This window comes from Hemicordylus capensis, chromosome 12, assembly GCF_027244095.1.
Source record: "Hemicordylus capensis ecotype Gifberg chromosome 12, rHemCap1.1.pri, whole genome shotgun sequence".
NCBI classification, from domain to species: Eukaryota; Metazoa; Chordata; class Lepidosauria; order Squamata; family Cordylidae; genus Hemicordylus; species Hemicordylus capensis.
In genome coordinates, this window is record NC_069668.1 from 7328692 (window position 1) to 7352150 (window position 23459).

General features: G+C 48.3%; 2 protein-coding genes across 2 annotated transcripts in view; both read left to right on the forward strand.

Moving 5' to 3' along the window:
* The first annotated feature begins 4275 nt into the window (after positions 1 to 4275).
* IFT22 (intraflagellar transport 22) lies at positions 4276 to 10907 on the forward strand. The gene is given in 6 exon segments (XM_053275316.1): positions 4276 to 4314; positions 5590 to 5653; positions 6039 to 6072; positions 6912 to 7001; positions 8292 to 8494; positions 8762 to 10907. Coding segments are annotated over 6 exon segments (579 nt in total). The 3' UTR covers positions 8911 to 10907.
* Positions 10908 to 16391: 5484 nt separating this feature from the next.
* RABEP1 (rabaptin, RAB GTPase binding effector protein 1) overlaps positions 16392 to 23459 on the forward strand; it is an 87234-nt gene continuing 80166 nt past the window's right edge. The window contains exon 1 of the mRNA XM_053274973.1: positions 16392 to 16567. Within this exon, the coding sequence (XP_053130948.1) occupies positions 16531 to 16567 (37 nt within the window). The 5' untranslated portion in view covers positions 16392 to 16530. The remainder of the gene's footprint in view (positions 16568 to 23459) is intronic.

The following is a 23459-nucleotide window of genomic DNA, read 5'->3' on the forward strand; positions in this document are numbered from 1 at the left end:
CTCTCTGCTGTAATTACCACCACGACTACAAATATTTATATACCGTTTCCCCACAAAGATTTGCAGATTTTTGACAATTTGCAGGTGTGGACCTAATGTCTGGATTGGGCTGCAGGCATCCACACAGAACTATGCCCATGGGTGCAGAAGCCATCGCATCTGCAACGTAATGTCTGAGCAAGATTAAGGCTTCTCCCCCACTTCTGTCTGCGAGGAAAGTGTGAACCAATTTGGTGACAGCATTCTGGATGGTAAAGCCCCAACTGGAGCAAAATAAATCACTGTGCAAACCCTCTGTTCTCATGCTCCAGAGATAACCTCACCAAAACGCTCCCCTAGTAGCATACCAGGACTGCGAAGTGTTGCACACAGAGAATTCTGTTTCTAATTAATAGCGCAATTCATTATGCCCGTGGATAGGAGCTTTGACGTGAACTTGGTGAGAATTTTTCACTCCTCGTTTCATGGACATTTGGTGCTGACAGGAATCAGATCTCTGCTTCATGTATTCAGCAACATCTTCCAAAAGGAAATGTGACTGCACTCCAGCTACATTTATCAGGGACGTGAGTACAGTAATTGAGGGGAACATAGGAACATGGGAAGCTGCCATATACTGAGTCAGACCATTGGTCTATATAACTCAGTATTGTCTACACAGACTGGCAGTGGCTTCTCCAAGGTTGCAGGCAGGAGTCTCTCTCAGTCGTATCTTGGAGATGGTGCCAGGGAGGGAACTTGGAACGTATATGCTCTTTCCAGAGCGGCCCCATTATCCTCTGAGGGGAACGCCTTACAGTGCTCACACTTCTAGTCTCCCATTCATATGCAACCAGGGCAGATCCTGCTTAGCTAAGGGGACAAGTCAGGCTGGCTACCACAAGACCAGCTCTTCTGGTAGTTTGCAGGAATAGTTTGCAGGAATAGTTGCTCAGGTGGAAGTAAAATGTGGACACAACCATCTAGGAACAAACTGAACATGGAGGGATTTATTTACGCAATATAGTCCCTCCTAAGAGCTTGATAACAATTTATTTATATTTTTGGTGTCCCATCTTTCCATTTTGTTCCAGAGATGCCCAAAGTGGCTAACCACCTCAAACACTGAAACAACCACAAAACGTTTTTTAAAAAAGATCATACACAAACAAGGTTACCTTAGAGAGCGTAGCTGTATGGTTTCCTTCTGTATGATCCCCATCTCACGTTGAGATCATCCAGCCCATCTCCAGTTATCACCGGCTCATCTGGAGGCGACTCGGAGCTGGGCCTTCTCAGTAGCTGCTCCTGGCCTATGGAATGCACTCCCAGCAGATATCCATAGTATGGGAAATAGGAACCTAGGAAGCTTCCACCTACTGAGTCAGACCATTGGTCTATCTAGCTCAGGATTGTCTACCCAGACTGGCAGCGGCTTCTCCCAGGTTTCAGGCAGGAATCTCTCTCAGCCCGCTCTTGGAGATGCTGCCAGGGTGGGAACTGGGAACCTTCTGCTCTTCCCAGAGCGGCTCCATCTCCTAAGGGGAATATCTTCCAGTGCTCACACATCAAGCCTCCCATTCATTATTGGCCTTCAAGAGAGCCCTAAAGACTTACTTCTTTGGCCTGTCCTTCCAAGGTTTTTAAATTGTTTTAAAGCATTTTTATTTGGTTTTAAATGGCTCTGAATGGTTTTGCATTTGTTTTTAATATTGTTTTAAGCTGTGTGTTTTAAATGGTGTTTATTTTTGTGTGTTACTTTTTGAGGTATAGGTATAGAAATGTAATAACAAACAAACAAACAAACAAACAAACAAAACAAACAAACAAATCTGCCAGGAGCCCAGGGAAGAAGGCCCAAGATATTGCCTGTGACCCGGCGGGTAGACCGGGCCTCCGATCGCCGGAGGCCCGGTCTACCCGGCTTCTTCCCGGCGGGTAGACCGGGCCTCCGGCAAAAGCTCTAGCGGATAAAGAGGTCTAGCGTGCGTGCGCGCGCGCCCAAAGCCCCAGTTGGGCCGGAGGCTTCGATAAGAGAGGAGCTCTGTTCGCGAGCTCCTCTCTAATTTCTTTAAACTTGGTGAGCACTCGTGGGGGGGGGTGGCGGGTGGCGGGGCGGGAGGGCGGGAGGGCGGCAGTAGCCTTTCCTTCTCTAATCTGCTCACGGGGGGGGGGGGGCGGCGGAAGCGGCGGCGGCTGGGGCGGCTGGTTTCCAGCGCCCCAATTTTACCATAGATTACGGCCACTGGCGGGGGCAAAGAGGCGGGAGGGGTAAACAAGCCCTCCCCGCCCTAAAATGCAGGCCCCCCTTTGGTGCTGGTCCGGACGGCTCCGGACCATGCACATCCCTACTCCAGACATATCAAGTTGCACGGACTGGTTCAGCCAGGTTATCACATGCAATCTTTGCTAGACAGATTAACCTTTAAAAAGTGGGGTCTGGATCCAGGAGAGTCAAGAATTAAAAAGAGATGGTGAGGTTAGAGGCAGCCGACTGGGAAGTGTGTTGTGGCCCACCCACTCACAGGCTATGAATGTTGAATCCTGCCGACTGAACCAGAGGATGGGGTGGGATGTGGAGGGAAATGCGGGGTCAGATTTCAGCTTCTATTTCAACAGGAAACAGACTTCAGGGCTACAGAGAAAGAGGAAATGAATTCAGCCACTAGGTGGTGCTATTGCTCCATGGAATCTGAGGTTGACATCAATAATGAAATAAATAATGTATTTTCATTTTTTAAAATTAGATCTGTTTTTATATTTTAGCATATTTTAATTGTGTAATTCTTATAGTCTTGTTTTAACTTTTTCTATGTGAACTGCCTTGTGATTATTTTAATGAAAGATGGTATATATATTTAACAATAAATAAATAAAATAAATTGGTTTTTAAAAAAATTCTCCCTAATTGGTTTGGGGTACAGACCACCTTAAGTGGCGCAGCAGGAAAATGCTTGACTAACAAGCAAAAGGTTGCCGGTTTGAACCCCCTATGGTACTATGTCGGGCAGCAGCGATCTAGGAGGATGCTGAAAGGCATCATCTCAGACTGCGCGGGAGGAGGCAATGGTCAACCCCTCCTGTATTCTACCAAAAGAAAACCACAGGGCTCTGTGGGTGCCAGGAGTTGAAATCGACTTGATGGCACACTTTACTTTACCAATTAGTTTATAGGTGGCCAATATTGTGAAAGATGGTCTCCTAGGGAAGAAGAGCTGGTCTTGTGGTGGCAAGCAAAAATTGCTTCTTTTGCGAAGCAGGGTCTGCCTTGGTTTGCGTTTGGGTGGGTGACCACCAGTGTTCCCTCTCACAGGGATTCCCAAATGTTGAGGACTACAACTCCCAGCATCCCCAGCTGCAACATCCTTTGGCTGCAGATTGTGGGAGTTGTAGTCAACAACGAGGGAACACTGGTTGGAAGGCCGTTCTGCTTGATGCAAATATGCATAAAATGCATATACAAGATGCGAAGATAGATTCATATTTTTATATCTGTACATATTTTATATACAAACCCCCTAACTGAGCAAAGAGGCACCTTTTCAAAGTGGTGATTCCCTTTACTGAGCCGGAGGAGAGCAACCGGCTCTATCCGTCCCCAGCACAACATCCCTCCAGTGGCTGCTGCTGGTCTCATGTTTTTTTAAACATAAAAAGCTTTTTTCTTTTTCTTTTAAATTACTTTCTCCCCCCCCCCCTTTTTAAGAGGGGAAAATAAAAAATTGTTAGCCCTTTGGGGACAGGGAGCCATTTTTTTATTTATTTATAATTATTTATTTATATCTTGTTTTAATGAAAGCCTTAAGGCTATTGTTTTAATGAAAGGCGGTATATAAATCTAACAATAAATAAGTAAATAAATAAAAAAAAATAAAATCTTTGGGAACTTTTGTTGAAAAGCAATATATAAATATTATTTGAATTCGTATATAAATACAAATATATATACACACACATATAGTCTGTATACACGCACACACACACATCCATATGCACATACAGACTTGCGTCCGTGCCCGCTCCCTTTGGAGTGAGCCCCTCCCCTCTGCCTGGAGCCCCGCTGACATCACTTCCCAGGAACCCCGCCCAGTCGCCTCTTCCGAGGCCGCTCCCTCCCTCAAGATGGGCGGGGCGGCCACCCTTCGGCCTTAGCAACCGCGCCGAGCAACGTCGCGTCGCTGGGTTGGGCGTAGCCGACGCGAGCGCTCCTCTACCCGCCTTGATGCGGGCTTCGCTTCGGCTTGCTGTCCTACGCAAGCCCGAGGCTGCGCGGCCTAGAAACCCATAACGGCGGGGATGCTGAAACTGAAGATCCTCTTTGTCGGCCCCGCCAAGGTGAGAGTGCGGCCCCAGAAGGCTGCTTGGGTTGGGGACTCCCCCCCGCCCTCCGGAAAAAACGACACCGGGGTTTATTGCTAATTTGCTCCCCTGTCCCAACCATTAAGGCGTTAAAGCTCTAGATTCTACCCCCCCTTTGCAAAAACAAAAGAGAAAAGCAATTTAAAAAAATGCCAAGCCCAAACCAGCAGCAGAGCGCGCCTTAATGTCTCCTTTTCTAAAAGCCAGGTAAAGCCTCCATGGCTAGAGGCAGTGTGTCCCCCTGAATTATACAAGCAGCTGGGGGCAGAGGAGGGCTTGGAGCTGGACTAGGGCCCCCCCTGCTCTCATCCAGCCACGGAGCACCCTCTTTTTTGGTCCTGAATGGGCCTCAGGAGGAATCGAGCCTCCATTCTCAGAGGCAATCTACCCCGGGAGCTATGGGGGGAGGGGTGAAAAACAGGGGGCGGCCTGCCTTCCTCAGGCCCTGCATGTGGGCATCCTGGAGGTAACTAGCTGGGGAGAAGATGCTGGCTTTGATGGGCCTCCTTGGGTCTGATGCAGCCCAGCAGGGCATAAGAACAGCCCTGTTGGATCAGGCCCAAGGAGGCCCATCTAGAGAGCCAGCGTGGTATAGTGGTGAGAGTGCTGGACTAGGACCGGGGAGACCCGAGTTCAAATCCCCATTCAGCCATATGAAGTAGGTTAGGCTGAGAGAGAAGTGACTGGCCCAGAGTCACCCAGCAAGTCTCATGGCTGAGTGGGGATTTGAACTTGAGTCTAGTCCAGCACTCTAACCACTCTAACCTGGTCCTAGTCCAGCACTCTAACCACTACACCATGCTGGCTGCTAAGGGTAAATGAAGAGGAACATAGAAAACAACATACTGAGTCAGACCCTTGGTCCATCTAGCTCAGTAGTGTCTACACTGACTGGCAGCGGTTTCAGGCAGGAGTCTCTCCCAGCCCTACCTGGAGATGCTGCCAGGGAGGGAACTTGAGACCTTTTGCATGCAAGCAAGCAGGCGATGGCTCCATCTCCTAAAGGGAATATTTGACATCCATATTTGGGTGTAGTCACCCATCCAAATGCAAACCAAGGCAGACCTTGCTTAGCAAAGGGGCCCAAATTCATGCTTGCTTCCACAAGACTGGCTTTCCTCTTGGACTAGACTGGACCCTGTGTTTCATCCAGCAGAGATCCCAGCTTTTGAGCTTCACAGATTGCACCCGAGCGTCTCTGCATTTTTTCTTGAACAGGCTTTCTTGTAAATGTGACTTTTGCACCCTCAGGCTGGGAAATCTGTCTTGGCAAACTTCTTGTCGGAGACCACAGAAACGATCAATGACACATACAGTGGTCCCTCGACTTACAAACTACTCGACATAAGTATTTTTCGAGTTACAAACGGCAGTTTTAGATCCGGTTTTAGATGCGGTTTTTTCGACTTACAAATTTTTAGATGGGGTTTCCTCGACTTACAAATTTTTAGATGGGGTTTCCTCGACTTACAAATTTTACATGCGGTTTCCTTGACTTGCCTGCCTGTTTACTGCCTGTTTATTCTTGAAAAGAAATGTTCCTGTGCAGTTTGCAAGCCTTACTGGGGGTCTGGGTCTTTTTTCTAGGCTCCGGAACGCATTAATCCGTTCCCAATGCATTCCTATGGGAAACCGCTTTTTGACTTACGAATTTTTCGACTTACAAATGTGCATTCGGAACGGATTAATTTCGTAAGTAGAGGGACCACTGTATATCCCAACACAAGGAGTAAGGTGAGTCATGAGCGGGCTGAATGGAACTGTTTGGCTGTGCTGTCTGAGTAAGACGTGGGCTCTTCTCTTCCAGAATGGTGTGGTTGCAAAAATCCATCCCGATTGGGTTTTTCTTTGTGTTCACTTGCTTAGGCCTTATTGATTCAGTAGCCCGTTTTGCTTTAGTCCTCTACAGCTATTAATTAAAACAAGGATTTCCAGATGTTGTTGTCTACAACTCCCATCATCCCCAGCCAGTCTGCAGGGGGAAGCATGTTGACTGTGCTGGTGGATGCTTCCACGATCAGAATTCAGGCTGCTGATCACGGAAGCCCCCACCATCATGGTTATGGCATTTGCCTCTTCAGGCAAATGCCGCCGTATCCGTAAGTGGATTTCTGTGCACAGCTCTGGCTCCCCTGCAGATGTTGGATTACAAATCCCATCATCCCTGACTAATGGCCACTATGGCTGGGGATGATGCGGGGGGGCGGGGGTTGTGGTCCAAAAACAAGTTGTACAGCCCCTGCATAGGACATTGAAAAGTCGGATGCTTCCCTGTGAAAGTTTTCAACATTGGGGTGCTGAAATTTGGATACGCAGACCGTCCGAAACACCCTGTTCACCAGAAAAGTCTGCAGTTGAGGTATGATTACCTGTCTCCCACAAAACGTGAGGTGTACCTGCCTCATAACAGTGGCCAGGAAGTTAGCACAGGGAAAGCCAGTGCGGAGGAAGGTGGCCAACAGGAACATATATCTGAAAATGGGACTGCCTTCATCTGCACGGGAGCTTCCTCCTTCAAATGTTTTGAGTCCTCTCTGGCGGGTAGTTCCAGTAGCAGCCAGGAATAATATTAGGATCCTGGAATATGAGAATCCACTTCTCAGCAGAAACAGCAAAGAAGCCAGGTGCCGCTCTGAACTGTGGGATTGTGGGGGGAATCCAAGGTAAGTGAGGCCCTGAGCTTTTCTCGCCAACCCTCAACACAAGCTCAATCCAGACACCACACCAGTCCTTAGTTAAGCTGCTTTAATTGTGGCACCTACAAGTGCAGAGACAGTGTACCCGTGAATACCAGTGGCTGGGGAGCAACAGCGGGAGAGGGCTAGTGCTTTCAAGAGCTGGTCTTGTGGTAGCAAGCATTAATTCCCCCATTTGCTAAGCAGGGTTTGCCCTGGTTTGTATTTGAATGGGAGTCTAGAAGATAAGAACAGCCCTGTTGGGTCAGGCCTGAGGCCTATCTAGTCCAGCATTCTGTTTCACACAGTGGCCCACCAGATTCCTCTGAGAAGCCTACAGGCAAGAGGTGAAGGCATGCCCTCTCTCTTTAAAAAAAAAAGGGGGGAAAAAGGAGAGGAGAGCTGGTCTTGTGGTCGCAAGCATGATTTGTCCCCTTTAACTAAGCAGGATCCACTCTGGTTATATATGAATGGGAGACTAGAAGTGTGAGCACTGCAAGAGATTCCTCCTTAGGGGATAATGGGGCCGCTCTGGAAAGAGCATCTAGGTTCCAAGTTCCCTCCCTAGCAGCATCTCCAAGATAGGGCTGAGTGAGATTCCAGCCTGCAACCTTGGAGAAGCTGCTGCCAGTCTGTGAAGACAATACTGAGCTAGATAGACCAATGGCCTGACTCAGTATATGGCAGCTTCCTATGATCCTATGCTGTTGCCCCCCTGCAACTGCTATCTTCAGAGGCATCTTGCCTCAGCTTCACAGGCCTCTGAAACTGGAGGTGGCCTATAGCCACCATTGAAGTCTGGTGGCTATAGGCCACCTCCAGACTCCATGTGAGCGCTGTAAGATATTTCCGTTAGGGGATGGGGCCATAGCTCAGTGGTAGCATCTTTGTGCTTATTCGTGCTGGCATGCAGAAGCCTCTCTAGGTAGAGTGGGGAGACCCCTGTCTGAAATCTGGGGGAACCGCTGCCAGTCAGAGTATACCAGGGATTCTCAACATTGTGTCCCTAGATATAATTGGACTTCAACGCCCATAATCCCCAACCAAAGGCCACTGGCGCTGGGGATTATGGGAGTTGGTCCAAGAACATCTGGGGACCCAACACTGAGAATCCCTGGAATAGACAATACTGAGCTGGATGGACCAATGGTTTGACTCCAAAGATGTGGGCTTCCTGGAAGCGTCTGGCTGTCCACCACTGGAAGCAAGATGCTGGGACTGATGGGGCCTTTGATGTGTTCCAGGAGGGTTCATTTTATGTCCTTGTGTGATCTTCAGGTTTGAGAACTGCTGGCCAGCTCTGATGAAAAATTCCCATGGAGTCGTCATTGTCTTCAATCCAGACTAGTCCAGTCACGTGAAGGAAATTGAATCGTGGTACTCGGGCTTTGTCCATCAGCAACAGTTGCTTGACAGTCAGTGCCTGCTGGTCGCTCATCACAAACCAGGCACCGCATCCGACAGCGAAGACCTCACCTTGTGTAAGCCTCAATTCTCAGCACTTCACAAAGGATAGATGATGTTTGCCAAAATATTGATTTATTTTAATATTTATAGGCCCAGGGCTAAAACGTCCTTCAAAGCAGGATAGCCACCCCCTTTGCTAAGCAGGGTCCATCCTGATTTGCATTTAGATGGGAGACTATGTTGAGCCATTAGCCACCTCTAGCATCTCAGAGATGAGATGGAAAAGCGGGAAATAGAAGTTGAAACCGAGCAAACCACTGTTTTCTTTCTGGACTCCACAGCCGGCTCTCTGAACAGACTGCAGCTGATCCACTCCTTCCTGGAGGAGAAGCCTGAAGATGTACGCTCGGCATTCTCAAAGTATCTTAAAAGCATTATCAACTTGGCGAACGAGAACCGTGACCGGGAAGAGATGCTGATTATCACGTAGGAGGACGTGAAACATTGCATTGGGAAAGAGAAAATAAACACTTAGAAAGCAAACCTTGGTTAAAACCTACTTTTGCTTAGCTGTGTTCAGCTTCATTTTCATGATTTCATAAAATAATCATAAGTTTTAAACTTATGATTATTTTACTTTCACAGCATTCTAGCAAGTCCAGGTCGATATTTGGAATCCTATTGGTATTTGGAATCCAAGCAGCCCTCTAGTGTCAAGATCTTTCTTCTGCTGCCTTATCTGGCATGTTGTTATTAGTATGTAGTATTTTATATCCATCTGCAGAATTATTTGAGGTCAGGCAACCCACAGGGACCATGGCAGGACCTGCTCAGCCTACACAACGCATTCTGCAGAGACAGGTAAAGGTGGGTTTCTTAGCATTGGCCCAAGAATGGACATAAAATGATATCATTTGGGTTTGGGTTTTTTTGCAGGGTTCTGTTTTTTCTTTGCTTTTAGGAGGGACTGAGAAGTCTGTTTCTTTGCAACTTTAATGAAATAAGGCACAGTAAAGGCCTGTGGATAAATGGTATTTTCACTGATAACATCAAGACATTCTCTTTCCCTACAGAGGAAGATCCTAAATTCCATACGTAAACAGCAATTTTTTCAGGACGAGGCCAGCAATTCTTAAGTCAGGGATTTTTATTTCTTATCATGCATTCCATCTCAAGGATGGCAAATAAGCAGCACAGAATTTGTCCTAGCTAGCACTGAATGACTTTCCAGATACTTACCAATAGGAAGCTGCTTTATACCAAGTCAGGCCATTGGCCCAACTAGCTCAGTATCGTCTACCACACTGACTGGCAGCAGCTTGCTGAGGTTTCAGACAAGAGTTTCTCTGAGCCCTACATGGAGATGAACCTGGGATTTAACCTGGGACTTCTGCATGAAGAGCAGATGTTCTACCACTAAGCTACAGCCCTTTGGCTCTCATGCTGTTTAGTTCTATGCATGTATACTTGGGAGCAGATCTCACCGTATTCATTAGGACTTAATTCCAGGTGATCCTGCATAGGACTGAAGCTTTAGGTAATGATGTGAATCCTATCTAGGAAACAAGAGTTTCCTAGCTAGGGGAAGTGTGTATAATTTTATAATATACAAAGTTTGTATAATTTATTTATTGATTGTTAAATTTATATACCGCCTTTCATTAAAGCAATTCCATGGCAGTTTACAGCAAACTTTAAAAACAAGATTGTAAAAAAGACACAATTAAAATATTAAGCCAAAAATATAAAACAAATCTGATTAAAAATTTAAAACAAAAGCATAAAAGCAATACAGAGAGTACAAAGAGCAGCAACAGAGACAATAAAATAAAAGCCTGGGCAAAAAGCCAAGATTTTACACTCTTTCTAAAAGCTGTGATGGAGACTGAGGAGCGAATAGCCACCAGGAGAGCATTCCAGAGTCTGGGGGCAGCAACAGAGAAGGCCCTGTCCCGCATGCACGACATCCGAGCCTCCCTCATTGTCGGCACCTGGAGCAGAGCCCCCTCAAGTGGGCAGCAACCCTTGGGAGCGGGCGGTCCCTCAGGTATCCCGGGCCCCATTAATTCTGGTTTACTTTGAGCCAGTTACCCGCTGCTGGCGCCCCCCCCCCCCAAACTATCAATACAGTGGGATAACCTGTTCATACAAGTTGTTACTACAAGTCAGGGATTGACACATAGTGGAACTGCACAAATACCTGGTCAAAAGACAGCTGCTGAATATTCCCATTTTACAGATGAGGAATACTGAGGGCTGAACAGGAAGCACCTAGTACGAGGCAGGAGGAGGTTTTCCTTTTCCTTTTTTCCTGCAGTTCTACTTGCTGTTGTGCATTGATGGGAATCAAATTCTGGTCCAGCTGCTGCCATTCTAGAACTCTACAAATAGATCCCGATTTACCTTCACTGCTGCCCCTGTTACGAGGTAACATGGTGGTGTAGGATGTTAGGTCCATGGATGATAATAAATAAAAATGTGCTTGACCATCTTTTTTGTTTGTTTTTTGTTAATTTCACCAGACAGAATCATTTAAGAGGTGTACTCAAAAGCAAGGTACAAATACAGGCATTGCCCTTAACAAATCTTGGATTCTATCAGTATATTTGCAGCAAGAAATATTATGCCGCTTCATAGGATATTGGAGTTTAGCACATGCATTCTGCAGGGATATGTTTGTAAGAATCTTAACAGCGGCAGTTTGCAAATGTGTTCACGCGTCTTTGTCTGTTTCAGCCTACAGTCAAGGCAAGCGGCATAATCTCTTCTTTTTCTCAGGCAACATTTTCCCATGTTTAATTTCTTTTCTTTTCTCATCTGCTTTTCATCGGTTTTAAAGTCATGTGCCACATGGAACTTTTTAAACCTAGCGGGGAGAAATTACATCTTTTCCATTGCTTTTGCGGAAATTTTAAACTATCCAGTGTCTAGGGGGTGGGTGGGAAAGGTTATTGTTGTAGGTAGTCCTGTGATACTTTATTGGTATAAACATTTGGTTGGGTAGGTCCGTGGAGGTTTACGTTTCTTAGACTCATCCTTCGTGAAGACTCTGAGGCTCGCCTATATTTCCAAGCCAAAACGATATGAATTTTGAAAGAGTTTAAGACTTGATTTTGCTTAGCGCAGTATATGCATCACTTTACTCTGGTGGGTGGTCCGGCTGGTTTCACGAGGATCACAGACCCAGAGACTTGTTAATGCTGTCTCTAGGCCTTTGTGGGACAGCCCCCAGGTTGAGGATGTTGATTTGTTTAAAAGGGTCTGTTAAAAGATTGCATTGAGAAACTACTGAGAAGCCAGGAAAAGTATAGAGTTACCAGGAAAAATGGAAGCTGCCCGAAAGAAGAGCTCTGCTGGATTAGACCAAGGCCCATCCAGTCCAGCATCTTGCTTCACACATTAGCCAGCCAGGTGCATCTGGGAAGCCGGCCAGCGGGGGAAATACTGCCCCCTCCCATCAGTGTTACCGAGCATCTGGTATTCGGGGCATGACCCCTCTGATTCTGATGGAAATATACGGCTGCCAAGGCTAGAAGCTGTTCAAAGCCCTATCCATGAATTTGTCTAAACCTATCCATGAAGTTGTCTAATTTGTCTTAAGACCATCTAGATTGGTGGCCATCCAGTGGCAGCGAGTTCCATAGTTTAACTACTAGTGTCAAGAAGTACTTCTTTTGTCCTGAAGCATTTAGGATGAGTCTGATATTACGAGATAGAGATAAAACTTCTCTTTGTCCACTTTAACCACACTGTGCATAATTCTGTACACCTCTATCCTGTCCTCTGCCTGTACCAGTCTTCTTTCTAAACTAGAAAGTCCCCAAAGCTAATATTTCAGAAAAATTTAATACACAAGAGGTCTCGGCCCAAGGTTGCTAGACCAAAATTCAGAAAGAAGGGCCTTTGACCTTTTAAAAGTCCAGCCCAAATTTAGGCACTTGTAACCCCATTGACATCTGCCTGGCAAAATGTGGATTCTTTGTTGTCAATACATTTTATTTATTTATTTGATTGATTGATTGATTGATTGATTTATATACCGCCCTTCCAAAAATGGCTTAGGGCGCTTTACAATTAAAACAAGCCACTAAAACAATGAAAAGCTAAAACAAATTAAAAACAATATAACAACAATTAACAATTTAAAAACATTTTAAAACTATGTATTTAAAATCCATAATATTTGAATAGAACAGAATAAAAGTGGAAACAAAAACATTGCCAAACTTCTTGCTATTTATGTTTCTGCTGGAGTAAACTAACCTAACCTGACACTTTCCCACCTTCAGCATTCTTTGTTTCTTGCAACATCCATATAGCCTCTTTTGATCCACATACAACTCAGCAAACAAAAACATTAAGGGCAATTCTGTGAGAAACAACCTGATAGTAGTGTTAGAAATTAATCTTAAAGCAGTGTAATAAGCCAAGACCATATACTGTATTAAAGTAACACAATGCAGAACATGATTTGCAATCGATACATGCTTTATCTTCTTTTGAGCGGTGCTAACAAATCTCCATAAATATTTTATCCCCCCCCCCACACCCCTCATCTAAATTGTGAGTGGCCCCACTTTTTGTATATGCACTACACATGATCTTAGCCCAAAGGCCGAGAAGTGATATGTATATATAGTTTTTGGGTAAAAATCCAACACTTAATTTCCCCCGCTCTGGGGGAACTCTAGGTTTTGGTTATGTTAAAAAAAACACGCACATGCACTCACATGAGCTGGCAAAGGAGAGGAGAGCTGGTCTTGCGGTAGCAAGCATGACTTGTCCCGTTAGCTAAGCAGGGTCCACCCTGGTTGCATATGAATGGGAGACTTGATGGGTGAGCACTGTAAGATATTCCCCTCAGGGGATGGAGCCACTCTGGGAACATCTCCTGGCAGCATCTCCAAGATCGGGCTGAGAGAGACTCCTGCCTGCAACCTTAGAGAAGCTGCTGCCAGTCTGTGAAGACAATCCTGAGCTAGATAGACCAATGGTTTGACTCAGTATATGGCAGCTTCCTATGTTCACACACACACCTTCTGCCTAGTTTTGAAGTCATTTTGAATGACTTTTTAAAACAAATGCCTTATACTTTTTTGGGTATAACTGTTTAGAGCCAGCGTGGTGTAGTGGTTAGGGTGCTGGACTAGGACCGGGGAGACCCAAGTTCAAATCTCCATTCAGCCATGAAACTAGCTGGGTGACTCTGGGCCAGTCACTTCTCTCTCAGCCTAACCTACTTCACAGGGTTGTTGTGAAAGAGAAACTCAAGTATGTAGTACACTGCTCTGGGCTCCTTGGAGGAAGAGTGGGATATAAATGTTAAATACACACACACACACACACTTCTTAAAAGGACCGTGTTCAAACTAAGCTAAGTCCCATTGAAATTAATGGAAGTCATGACTAATGTGCCGAGTCATAATTAAGCAAATCTGGATGCTTTGTTCTTTGCATGCTGTTGGTATTACCATGAGCTTTATTACCATGTTAGTAATAATGGCCAATATCCTGACTAAGCTACCCGTGTTTCCCCGAAAATAAGAGTGTCTTATAATAATTTTAGCCCCCAAAAATGCACTAGGGCAATTAGCGGTACATCAGAAATTACTGCTAGGTCTTACTTTCAGGGTAGGTCTTACTTTCGGGGAAACAGGGTAGGTCATGATGAAGCCCCTTTGAAGTGAATGGGGCTTAAGTTAGTTGTGACTATCTTGCCTCACGGATCTCAGCGGTGCTTAGCCCTGGAGGTTACTCATTACTAGTAATAATATGTTGTGGTTTTTTAAATCTAGCAATGCTAATGACAGTGTTGTGAGTATTATTCTCAACTAGTATTTTGAAGCCTGTTATAATAACGGGCGCTAGCCTTTTCCTCTCCCCTTTACTGTTTTTTTTTAAAAAAAAAACTGACGACGACGCTGCCGCCGAAGTCCCACCCTCCCTCCCTCCCAACTTCCGAAACCACCTTACCCCGCCCATGACAGTTGAGAAAAGAAAGACCTAAATTGAAGAGGGAGAGAGGAGCTCGCAAGCAGTGCTCCTCCCTCTGCAAAGCCTCTTTCCGAACTGGCGCTTGGGGCGGAAAGGACGCCTCTTGCGTCCTTTTGGCCCCAAGCGCCAGTTCGGGCAGAGCCTTTGCAGAGGGAGGAGCACTGCTTGCGAGCTCCTCTCTCCCTCTTCAATTTAGGTCTTTCTTTTCTCAACTGTCACGGGCGGGGTAAGGTGGTTTCGGAAGTTGGGAGGGAGGGAGGGTGGGACTTCGGCGGCAGCGTCGTCGTCAGTATTTTTACTTTTACTTTTCTTCGGCCGCCACCCACCACGGCCCGTGTCTCCGGCCGGGCCCGCCACCCACCGCCGCCGCGGCTCCAGCAGGCCCACCGCCGCCGCCCGCGGCTCCGGCCGGGCCCTCCGCTGCCCGGGGCCTCTCCCTTGTCACCGCGGCGTGTCCTCTAGCCAAGGCGGCGGTGGCCAGTGTCCCCCTGCGCCGCTCACCCGGCTTCTTCGGGGCAGCCGCTTCTGGCTGCCCAAGATGGCCACCGGGTGCCGGTGGTCATGTCTCCCTTGCTCTGTTCTGCGCATGCGCTCCGCGCATGCGCAGAACAGGCCAGGGAGGCACGGACACACGCTTGGTGTCCGTCCACGGACGGACACCAAGCGTTTTATTATAGAGGATAACAATGCTATTATTGTGAATTTTATTTTTAGTAATATTACTGGGTGGCATCCAGCCTTAACTAGTCTTTAGCTTATTAAAGGCTTACTTAGCCCATTATTAGCAATAATATCGGCTTTCTGAATATTGGCCAGTGTTGTGAATAACTGTAATAACTGTTGAATAGCAGTAATGCTGCTCTAACGGTGAATGTTATTAATCCTAGCACTGGCCAGTTTCCAGACTAAGCTAGTTGCGACTAAGCCTGACTAGGACTCAAGTTAGTCATGACTTCTTTGCCTCATGGGTGTTCAGTCTGGACGAAGTCGCTTGGAGGTGGCCCCTTATTAGCAACAATTAATATCCAGTGTTCTGAATATTGGCCCTGCCAGGGCCGTGCACATATGATTTTTGTTTGCACTGGAGTAAACTAACCTGACTCCTGTGCTGCGATAACTGTGAAGGAGACTGGTCGTGAGCGTAAGGCTGCCGACTCAGCTAGTCTGGACTAAGACCCCTTGCAGCGGATGGTAGTCATGACCAACTTGCCCCCAGGCAGGTGCGGAGTCATAGGAACCTAGGAAGCTGCCATATACTGAGTCAGACCCTTGGTCTATCTAGCTCAGGATTGTTTTCACAGACTGGCAGCGGCTTCTCCCAGGTTACAGGCAGGAGTCTCTCTCGGCCGGATCTTGGAGATGCTGCCAGGGAGGGAACTTGGGACCTAGATGCTCTTCCCAGAGCGGCCCCATTATCCCCTAAGGGGGGGAATCTCTTCCAGTGCTCACACATGTGATCTCCCATTCAAATGCAAACCAGGGCGGACCCTGCTTAGCTAAGGGGACAAGCAATGCTGGGTACCCCAAGGCCCGCTTTTGTGGTCCTGGCTAGTCCTTCTGGAGCGCGGCGGCACACGACTGGAAACAGCCCCCAGGAAGAGCAGGTCGCGCCGCCGGTCACGGCCCCTCCGCACCTGCCTGGGGGCCAGGAGGAGGGAGGGAGTCCAGGCTAGCCAGCAGTACCGCCCCCCCACCCGCTGCAACCCGAGAAGCCCTGACTAGCCGAGGGTGTGGCGGGCTACAGGAGCGGCACCGCCCCAGGCACGATCCACAGTGGTCGTCATCACCACCCCCGCCCCCAGCAGGCGGGTCCGGTCAGTTTGTTCCGTGGGGGGCGGCCGCTGACACTTCCCCTGATACCTGCCATCGCAGAAGGGGTGGCGGAGACGGCTCCGCGCCCGCCTCAGCGCAGCGCCCAGGCCGGCTCCTGCGCATGCGCGGCGCTCTCGGGCCGCCCCCGCCCCAACCCCCGTGCGCGCTGGCCGGCTTGTCAGGATGAGGCGGCTCAGGCGCTCCTCCGCTGCGTGACGTCGCCGGCCCGGCCTCGGCGGGGCTGCCTGGCCGAGGAGGCGGCGGCGGAGGGGTGCAGCCAGTCAGCGGCGGCGGCGGCTCGGTCATGGCCCAGCCCGGGGCCAGCGCGGAGGCCACCGACGGTGAGGGGCGGAGGCGGGCGCGGCTGGAGGGTGGGGGGTCTCCCTGGTGGGCGGGCGGGCCTGCCTGAGGGGGGAGGGGCCGCAGCCCCCTCCTAAGTGGCTCCCTCTGTCGCCCCCCCAACAAACACCGCAGCAGCCCTAGCCCCGGGGGCCTCCCCCTCGCCACAGCCGCCCCCTGCCCCGCTTCCCTCCCTTGCTCGTACCGCTCCTCCCTTTAAGGACCCCAGGAACTTTTCTCTCCCCCCCCCACACACCACCACCTTGGTAGCTTCTTCTGCCCCCCCCGCCCGGTTCCTGCAGCCCCAGAGTGCCGCCTTCTCCCCCTAGTACTGTGCCATCTCTCCCCCGCCCCCACCTCATCCCGCAGCCCCAGAGTGGCTTCTTCCCCCACCGCCGCCCTCTGCACCGTTTTCCTTCCTTGCTCATTTGTTCCCTCTGTTGCCTCCTCCCCACCCCAGGAGCTTTTCTCCCCTGCCCCTCCAACCTCCACCTCCACCCTGGTGTGCTCTCCTGCTGCAGCCACAGCAGCTTCTCCCCCACCACAGGCCCCTGCACAGTTCCCCTTCCTTTCTATAGCCCCTCTATTTCAAGCCCCCAGAAGCTTTTCCTTTCCCTGCAGCCCCCACCTTAGGGGGCTCTTCTGCCCCACCCCACCCCCAGCCACTGTGGTTTCTCTGGTCCTGTTTCCTTCCCTGGCTCCCCTCCTCATCTTTTCTCTTACCTTCCCTCACCCAGATGCTTTTCTCTCTTCCAAGAGCCTTGGTGGTCTCTTCTGCCTCCTGCAGCCACCGTGGGCTCTTCCCCGTCCCACTTGTGCCGTGCTGCTCTCCATTTTTTGCTCTTGCACTCTTAGCCCCCTTCCGCCCAGCAGTGTTTTCTCCCCCCCCCCCAAAACCTTGGTAGCCCCTTCTGCCTCTTTCCTGCAGCAGCCACAGTGGCTGCTGCCTGCCCTCAGCTCTTGCCTTGCCTGTGGGCGTCTCAGAGGCATCGGGTGGTGTGAAGCAGGTTGCTGGACTGGATAGGCCTTGAGCCTGATCCAGCAGGGCTTTTCTTTTGTTCTTATTTTCTGCCCCATCACAGTCTCCGGGTGCTGTTTTCCTTCTTGGCTCATTGATGGGATTTCAACCCCATCACGTCTCTGGTCAGTGACCATAATAAAGGATAATGATCACCATCACCACCACCCCATCTTGGTAGCCTCTTCAGGTTGCTTCTTGCAGCAGCCCCAGTGGCTTCTCCCCCATCATAGCCCCCCTATGATGGGGAAGCAACCACTCTACTTGCCTTCCTTGCTCATGGCCCTTCTGTTTCAACCCCATCACCCTATCTTAGTACTTTCCTATGTTCTCCCCCCGCCAACAGTCTCAGCCATATCACTATTTTCTTTAGAACAGTTAGTCATCGCTGCAACAAATACAGAATAAAACAATAGAAGATTCTGAAGCCAACACATGAGACCAAACATGCAGTACGGGTGCTTTGGATTGTGCACTGAGAAAAGTTGGCAGCTGGTGTTGCTCAGGGCTGCACAACATGGACATTCCTGCAGGTGTTGGACTCCAGCTCCCATAATCCCTGAGTGTTGGCCAGTGTGGCTGGGGGTTCTGAGAGCTGTCGTGCAAAAACAGCTGGAAGGCCTAAGTTGTGTAGCTCCTTAAGGACAGGTATGACTAGCGCTGGGCAGGAGTCTTAACTGCTGTGTCCTGGACAGTCCCCTAGGTTGGGTTACTGCAGTGCACTGTGCCTTTGATGAACATCCAGAAGTTACAGTGGGCCGGTAGCTTGCAGATGTTCTTCAAAGGGGGCACCATAGTAGATCACAGTGAGCCACCCTTGGGAGCTCCCATGGCACGTAGCACAACAGCCAGGTCGCTCTACTGCAGAAGAGCGAGACTCGATGAGCCGTGGAGGGTTGAGGTCTTTGGGTTCTATGGCTGCAGAACCTGACGTGCTGAAGTATATGGAGAGTAGGGATCCTTAGAAGAGGCAAAGAGAGTGAGTGCCACTCTAGTGCCTGATGTTGGCACCTGACTTGCTTGTTGATACCTGAGGAGGAAGGTGGTAGATTGTAACAAGTGGTGCAGAAGCAGCTCGCTCTAGAGTGAGTGATTTTATGTGGCACTGGCTTGTGAACCTTTCAGAAATCTGGGAAGCCTAATGCCAGAAATATTTACCTGGCCAGCAGAGTGTGCCTGTGATACGATGCTGCTGGACAAGTAGTGATTTCCCCTTCACATTCCGCTGTCCTTAGGGAGATGCCTCACTGCAAAGCACAGCCGAATGTTTTGGGTTTATCCCTCCACTAATTCCTTGTGAATATGCCTACTCTTGTGTGTAAGTGCACAGAGGATGTGAGAAAAGGTGGATTCACAGTGCACTCCCAGCCAGCCCATCTTCATGCGTCGTTTCAGTTGTGTTGAGAGTGCCGGAGTTCTTAGAGTTCAAGAACCTATGTGAGTTCTTGAAAGCGTGCTGCAGAATGTGTGCAGTCCTGTGATCTGGGGTGGGAGAAGTAGAAGTTGAATCATTCACAAGACCGGAGGGCAGAAGGACTGGGAAAATGCCATCCTGCAGTGGAGAGTCCTTGCATGGTGGGAAGGGGCAGTTGTTTTTTTGAAGTGAACTAATATCTTGCCTTACTGTGGCCGCCGTGGCCTTTGAGAACCCTTCCCTCATGCCTCTACCCTCATGCCTCTACCCTCATGCCTCTACCTTTGAGAACCCTTCCCTCATGCCTTCCCAGAGGCATCCAGTTGGCCGTTTAGATCCAGCTGGACTGCGCTTCCCTCTTTAAGATAGCCTCTTGAAATGTTTTATAGCCATCTCTGCCGTTTGTTTTGAATAACTTCTGCATTGGGATAGAATAACTTCTGCAAAAAGCCAACCAACCCCAAGCTATATGAACATGGATATGAAGTTGCCTTCTGTTGAGTCAGTTCATCCGACTCAATATAATCTCATCTGACTAATAGTGGCTTTCTAGGGTTTTGGACAGTGGCCTTTCCCATCTCTGCCTGAAGATGTCAGGGCTTGAACCGGACACCTTCTGCATAGGGAGAATGTGCTCTGTCACTGGGATATAGCATCAGGTTGGTTGGATAGGGTATTCTGCAGGGTGTGTGCACAACATTAAGCTTGGGGTTGAAGGGTGGCCTCAGCTCGTGCCTGTGGGCTTCCCAGAGGCATCTGGTGGGCCGCTGTGTGAAACAGGACTAGATGGGCCTGATCCAGCCGGGTTTTTCTTATGTTCTTAAGACTGGAATGAAGACAGGGGAGTTCTTTTCTTGGGATGGATGAGAAAAATATATGTCCTCATGGAATAGGGCATTGGCGGTTGCGAAACATATTGCATTTTCCCGAGTATAACCATAGTTACAGCATGCTATTTTAAGCTGGGTCAGACCCAATCTGGATGAAACCTTTCTTTTGTCCTGCATTGAAACTTATTTGAACATGTCTTCCAACGGTACCTAAAAACTGGAGCAAAGTTTTTTCTTTTTCTTTTAACCCATTTAGACTTTTCATTCGGAATAAGGATTCAACCAAAACAATAATGTGATGTGATAGTTTGCTCACTGATTTTCGACAGGAATGAGTGCACAAAATTCACATCCCAGAGAGTTTTTCAAAAAATACATTTTGATTGAAGGAGCCAACTTGCAGCAAGGGATCTCTTGTCTTGGGACTGAAAGCACCGGAGCAGACTAGAATGCTCAACACTAGTGAGGAAGGCCAACAGGAGAAGAGCATTTCTGTGTATGGCAGAATGCCTCTTCCGTGCTGCAGTTCTTGGCCAGTCTCTGTAGCTGTTCACCTTGTCAAAACCTCTTCTTACTAATCTCTTTGATCTCAAGCCAGCATATGGGTACGTCACTTTTAAGAAGCGAGTTTCCTTTTGGAAAGAATGCATCCCATAGTGGTTAGGCCTGTAGGCTGTGTGGCTTTGAGTTAGTCTTGTAGGACCGGCTCAGACATAACGACAAAATATAGTGCATCCTAATGTAAGCGAGTCTTTGGTTTATGCACTACCTCCAGGACTTGGAGAGCTATTCTTGTGGTAGCGAGCATGAATGGTCCCTTTTGCTAAGCAGGGACTTCCCTTGTTTGCATTCGGATGGGTGACTACATGTGAGTACTGTAAGATATTCCCTGTAGAGGATGGTTCCATGGCTCAGTGCATCTAGATGCCTGCATGCAAAACGTCCCAGCAGGTTGAATCCCTGGTAGCATCTGCAAGTAGCGCTGGGAAAGACTGCTTCCTGTAACCTGTAGCCACTGCCAGTCAGTGTAGACCATACTGGGCTAGATGGACCAAGGATCTGACCCTCTATAAGGCAGCTTCCTATGTTACTATGTCCTGCATGATTTCTTGGATGGCATGCCCAGAGACTGGCCAACTATGGCTTGTATTTGCCATCCCAATATAGATTTTACTGTAGCTAAACAGTTTTTTGCAATTGGGCAGGTGGAAACCATAGCTGCCCAGTTCAGATGTAATGGCAAACTGGTTTGCCATGAAATGGAGGTAATCTGTGTGCTCAAAGGCAGGAGGGGATACATGAGTCACTCTTCATTCAGCTGACCTCTCAGACTCGCATGTGCAAGAGAAAGTTTGCCCCCTAAACTTAGCACGGCATATTTACTGAGCAAGGGGAAGTCTGGAGATCTGATAGAGACCTCCACTAATACTCTATCTTATTGTGGCTTGCTTTTGGCACAAAGGGCTTCTTTGGGGAGGGCTGGGCTGGTGGTAGCGAACATAAACTGTCCCCTTTGCTAAGCAGAATCCACTTTGGTTTGCATTTGGATGGGAGACATGTGAGTGCTTAGGGGATGGGGCCATAGCTCTGTAGAAGAGCATCTGTATATTGCATGCAGAAGGTCCCAGGTTCACTTCCGGTCATCTCCAGGTCAAGTTGGGAGAGATTCCTGCCTGTAACCTCAGAGAGTTGCTGCCAGTCAGTGTTGACACTACTGAGCTAGATGGACCAATGGTCTGACTCAGTAGGAGGCAGCTTCCTGTGTCACCATAGTACAGTGTTAGAACATGTGTTTGTGTGAAAGATGTGTCTGCTAGTCTGTGACAAGTGAAAAATGATGCTTGATGAGTGAAAAAGGTCCTGTGTACCAATATAGTTTGACGAGTGAAATGTTTTGTCTGACTGATAAACTGAGCCAACATTTCTTCACCCCTGAAAGAGGGTGCAGTGTGTTTTATGTTTTCCACAACTCAGAAGTGGAATAGTCCCAATATAAGCTCCCTGCTTTCCATCCTCTATCTTTTGCAGAGGAGATGTGAAATTTAGGCACTGCTTTGCTTTGTATCCTGCACTTCGCCAAGGTTTACAAAAGTCCACAGAGTCACGGAGTTTTATAGTCCAAAGAGGTCTCAAATCCTTTTTTGTGAACAATGAGGCAAATGGCAACGGCCATGACTCTCTGTACGCTTCTCCCCCCACCCCGTGGGGCTGGGTGGGAGAGTTTGTGCACATAACTGACTTAGAAATGCATCACAATGTTGGGTTGGCTGCACCTTGGTTTCTGTTTGGTCTTGAATGTTCTTTTGTCTTTCCACTTTTAAACTGGAGAACATCACAATACCCTGTGAGAACTTTATCATTATCACTCATCTCGGTACTTACTTTGGTCTGGTGCGGTGTGTTGGAGAGGATGCAGCTCCTGAATATGGTTCAGTGTGCCTTCTGAACTTGTAGCTGGAAGGGATAATTCCATTTGAGTGACTTGTACAAGGTTTAGTGTGAGTGTGCAGTTTATCCTCTTTGTGGGCGCAGAAGGTGAGAAATGATGAGGTCATCTATCTACCTGCTTTGGGGATGCTATTTGCTCTAATGGGATGGAGTAAGTCTTTGTTCTGAACAGTTTTTTGAGCTTGTGTGTAGGTTTTTTAACTTAAGAAAGGTAGGTGTTTGTGTGTGTGTTGCTTTCATGTCCATTCCTGGAGAGGAATGCTGGCAATTTTCTTTGGCCACCTTTCTTGTTTTGTATACACCGATAACTTTGGGGATAGGGCCATAGCTCAGTGGTAGAGCATCTGCTTTGCATGCAGAAGGTTCCAGGTTCACTCCCTGGCAGCATCTCCAGGTAGGGCTGGGAGAGACTTCTGTCTGAAAGCTTAGGAACATAGAGAGCTGCCTTATACCGAGTCAGACCCTTCATCCATCTAGCTCAGTATTGCCTACACAGGCTGGCAGCGGCTTCTTCAAGGATACAGGCAGGAGTCTGTCTCAGCCCTATCTTGTAATGCTTAAAATCACCATGTGGAAAAAATTGAGCCTTGCCATGTACCAGAAAGCGGTTTACATCCGGACATTTTGGGGATTGAATATGGGATTAAGGAAAAAGTCTGGGGGGGGGGATTGGACAGATTGGAAAGAAAAAGTAATGCTTAAAATCACCATGTGGAAAAAATGGAGCCTTGCCATGTACCAGAAAGCGGTTTACATCCGGACTTACCTGATACCCCCGGTGCATAACCTGGCGGTAGTCTATCCTCCCCCGCTCGATCTCCTTCGGAGAGTTGAAAGCCAGATCTTCCGTCTAGTATGGCACACAGCGTCCTTCCCTTTGGCCCGTGCGGTAGCATTTAAGGAGGTTGAGCGGGGAGGCCTAGCCCTACCTGCCCTGCAACCCTATTTTGTAACTGAATTCATGTCCTACAATTTTGGAAACTGGATTTTCGTGAATGTCCGTGATATGTCCAACCTCCTGCAAAAAACCTGGGTCTTGCTTTTTGCTCTGCGTTGGCGCAAGTCAGCATGGGGCATAGCATGGTGGGGGAAAGGATCTTTCAATGGCAATATCACACAAGTATTAAACAGAGAACACCCAGACTACTTGAGAGATTTGTTATTCACACTTAAAAAATGGAAGG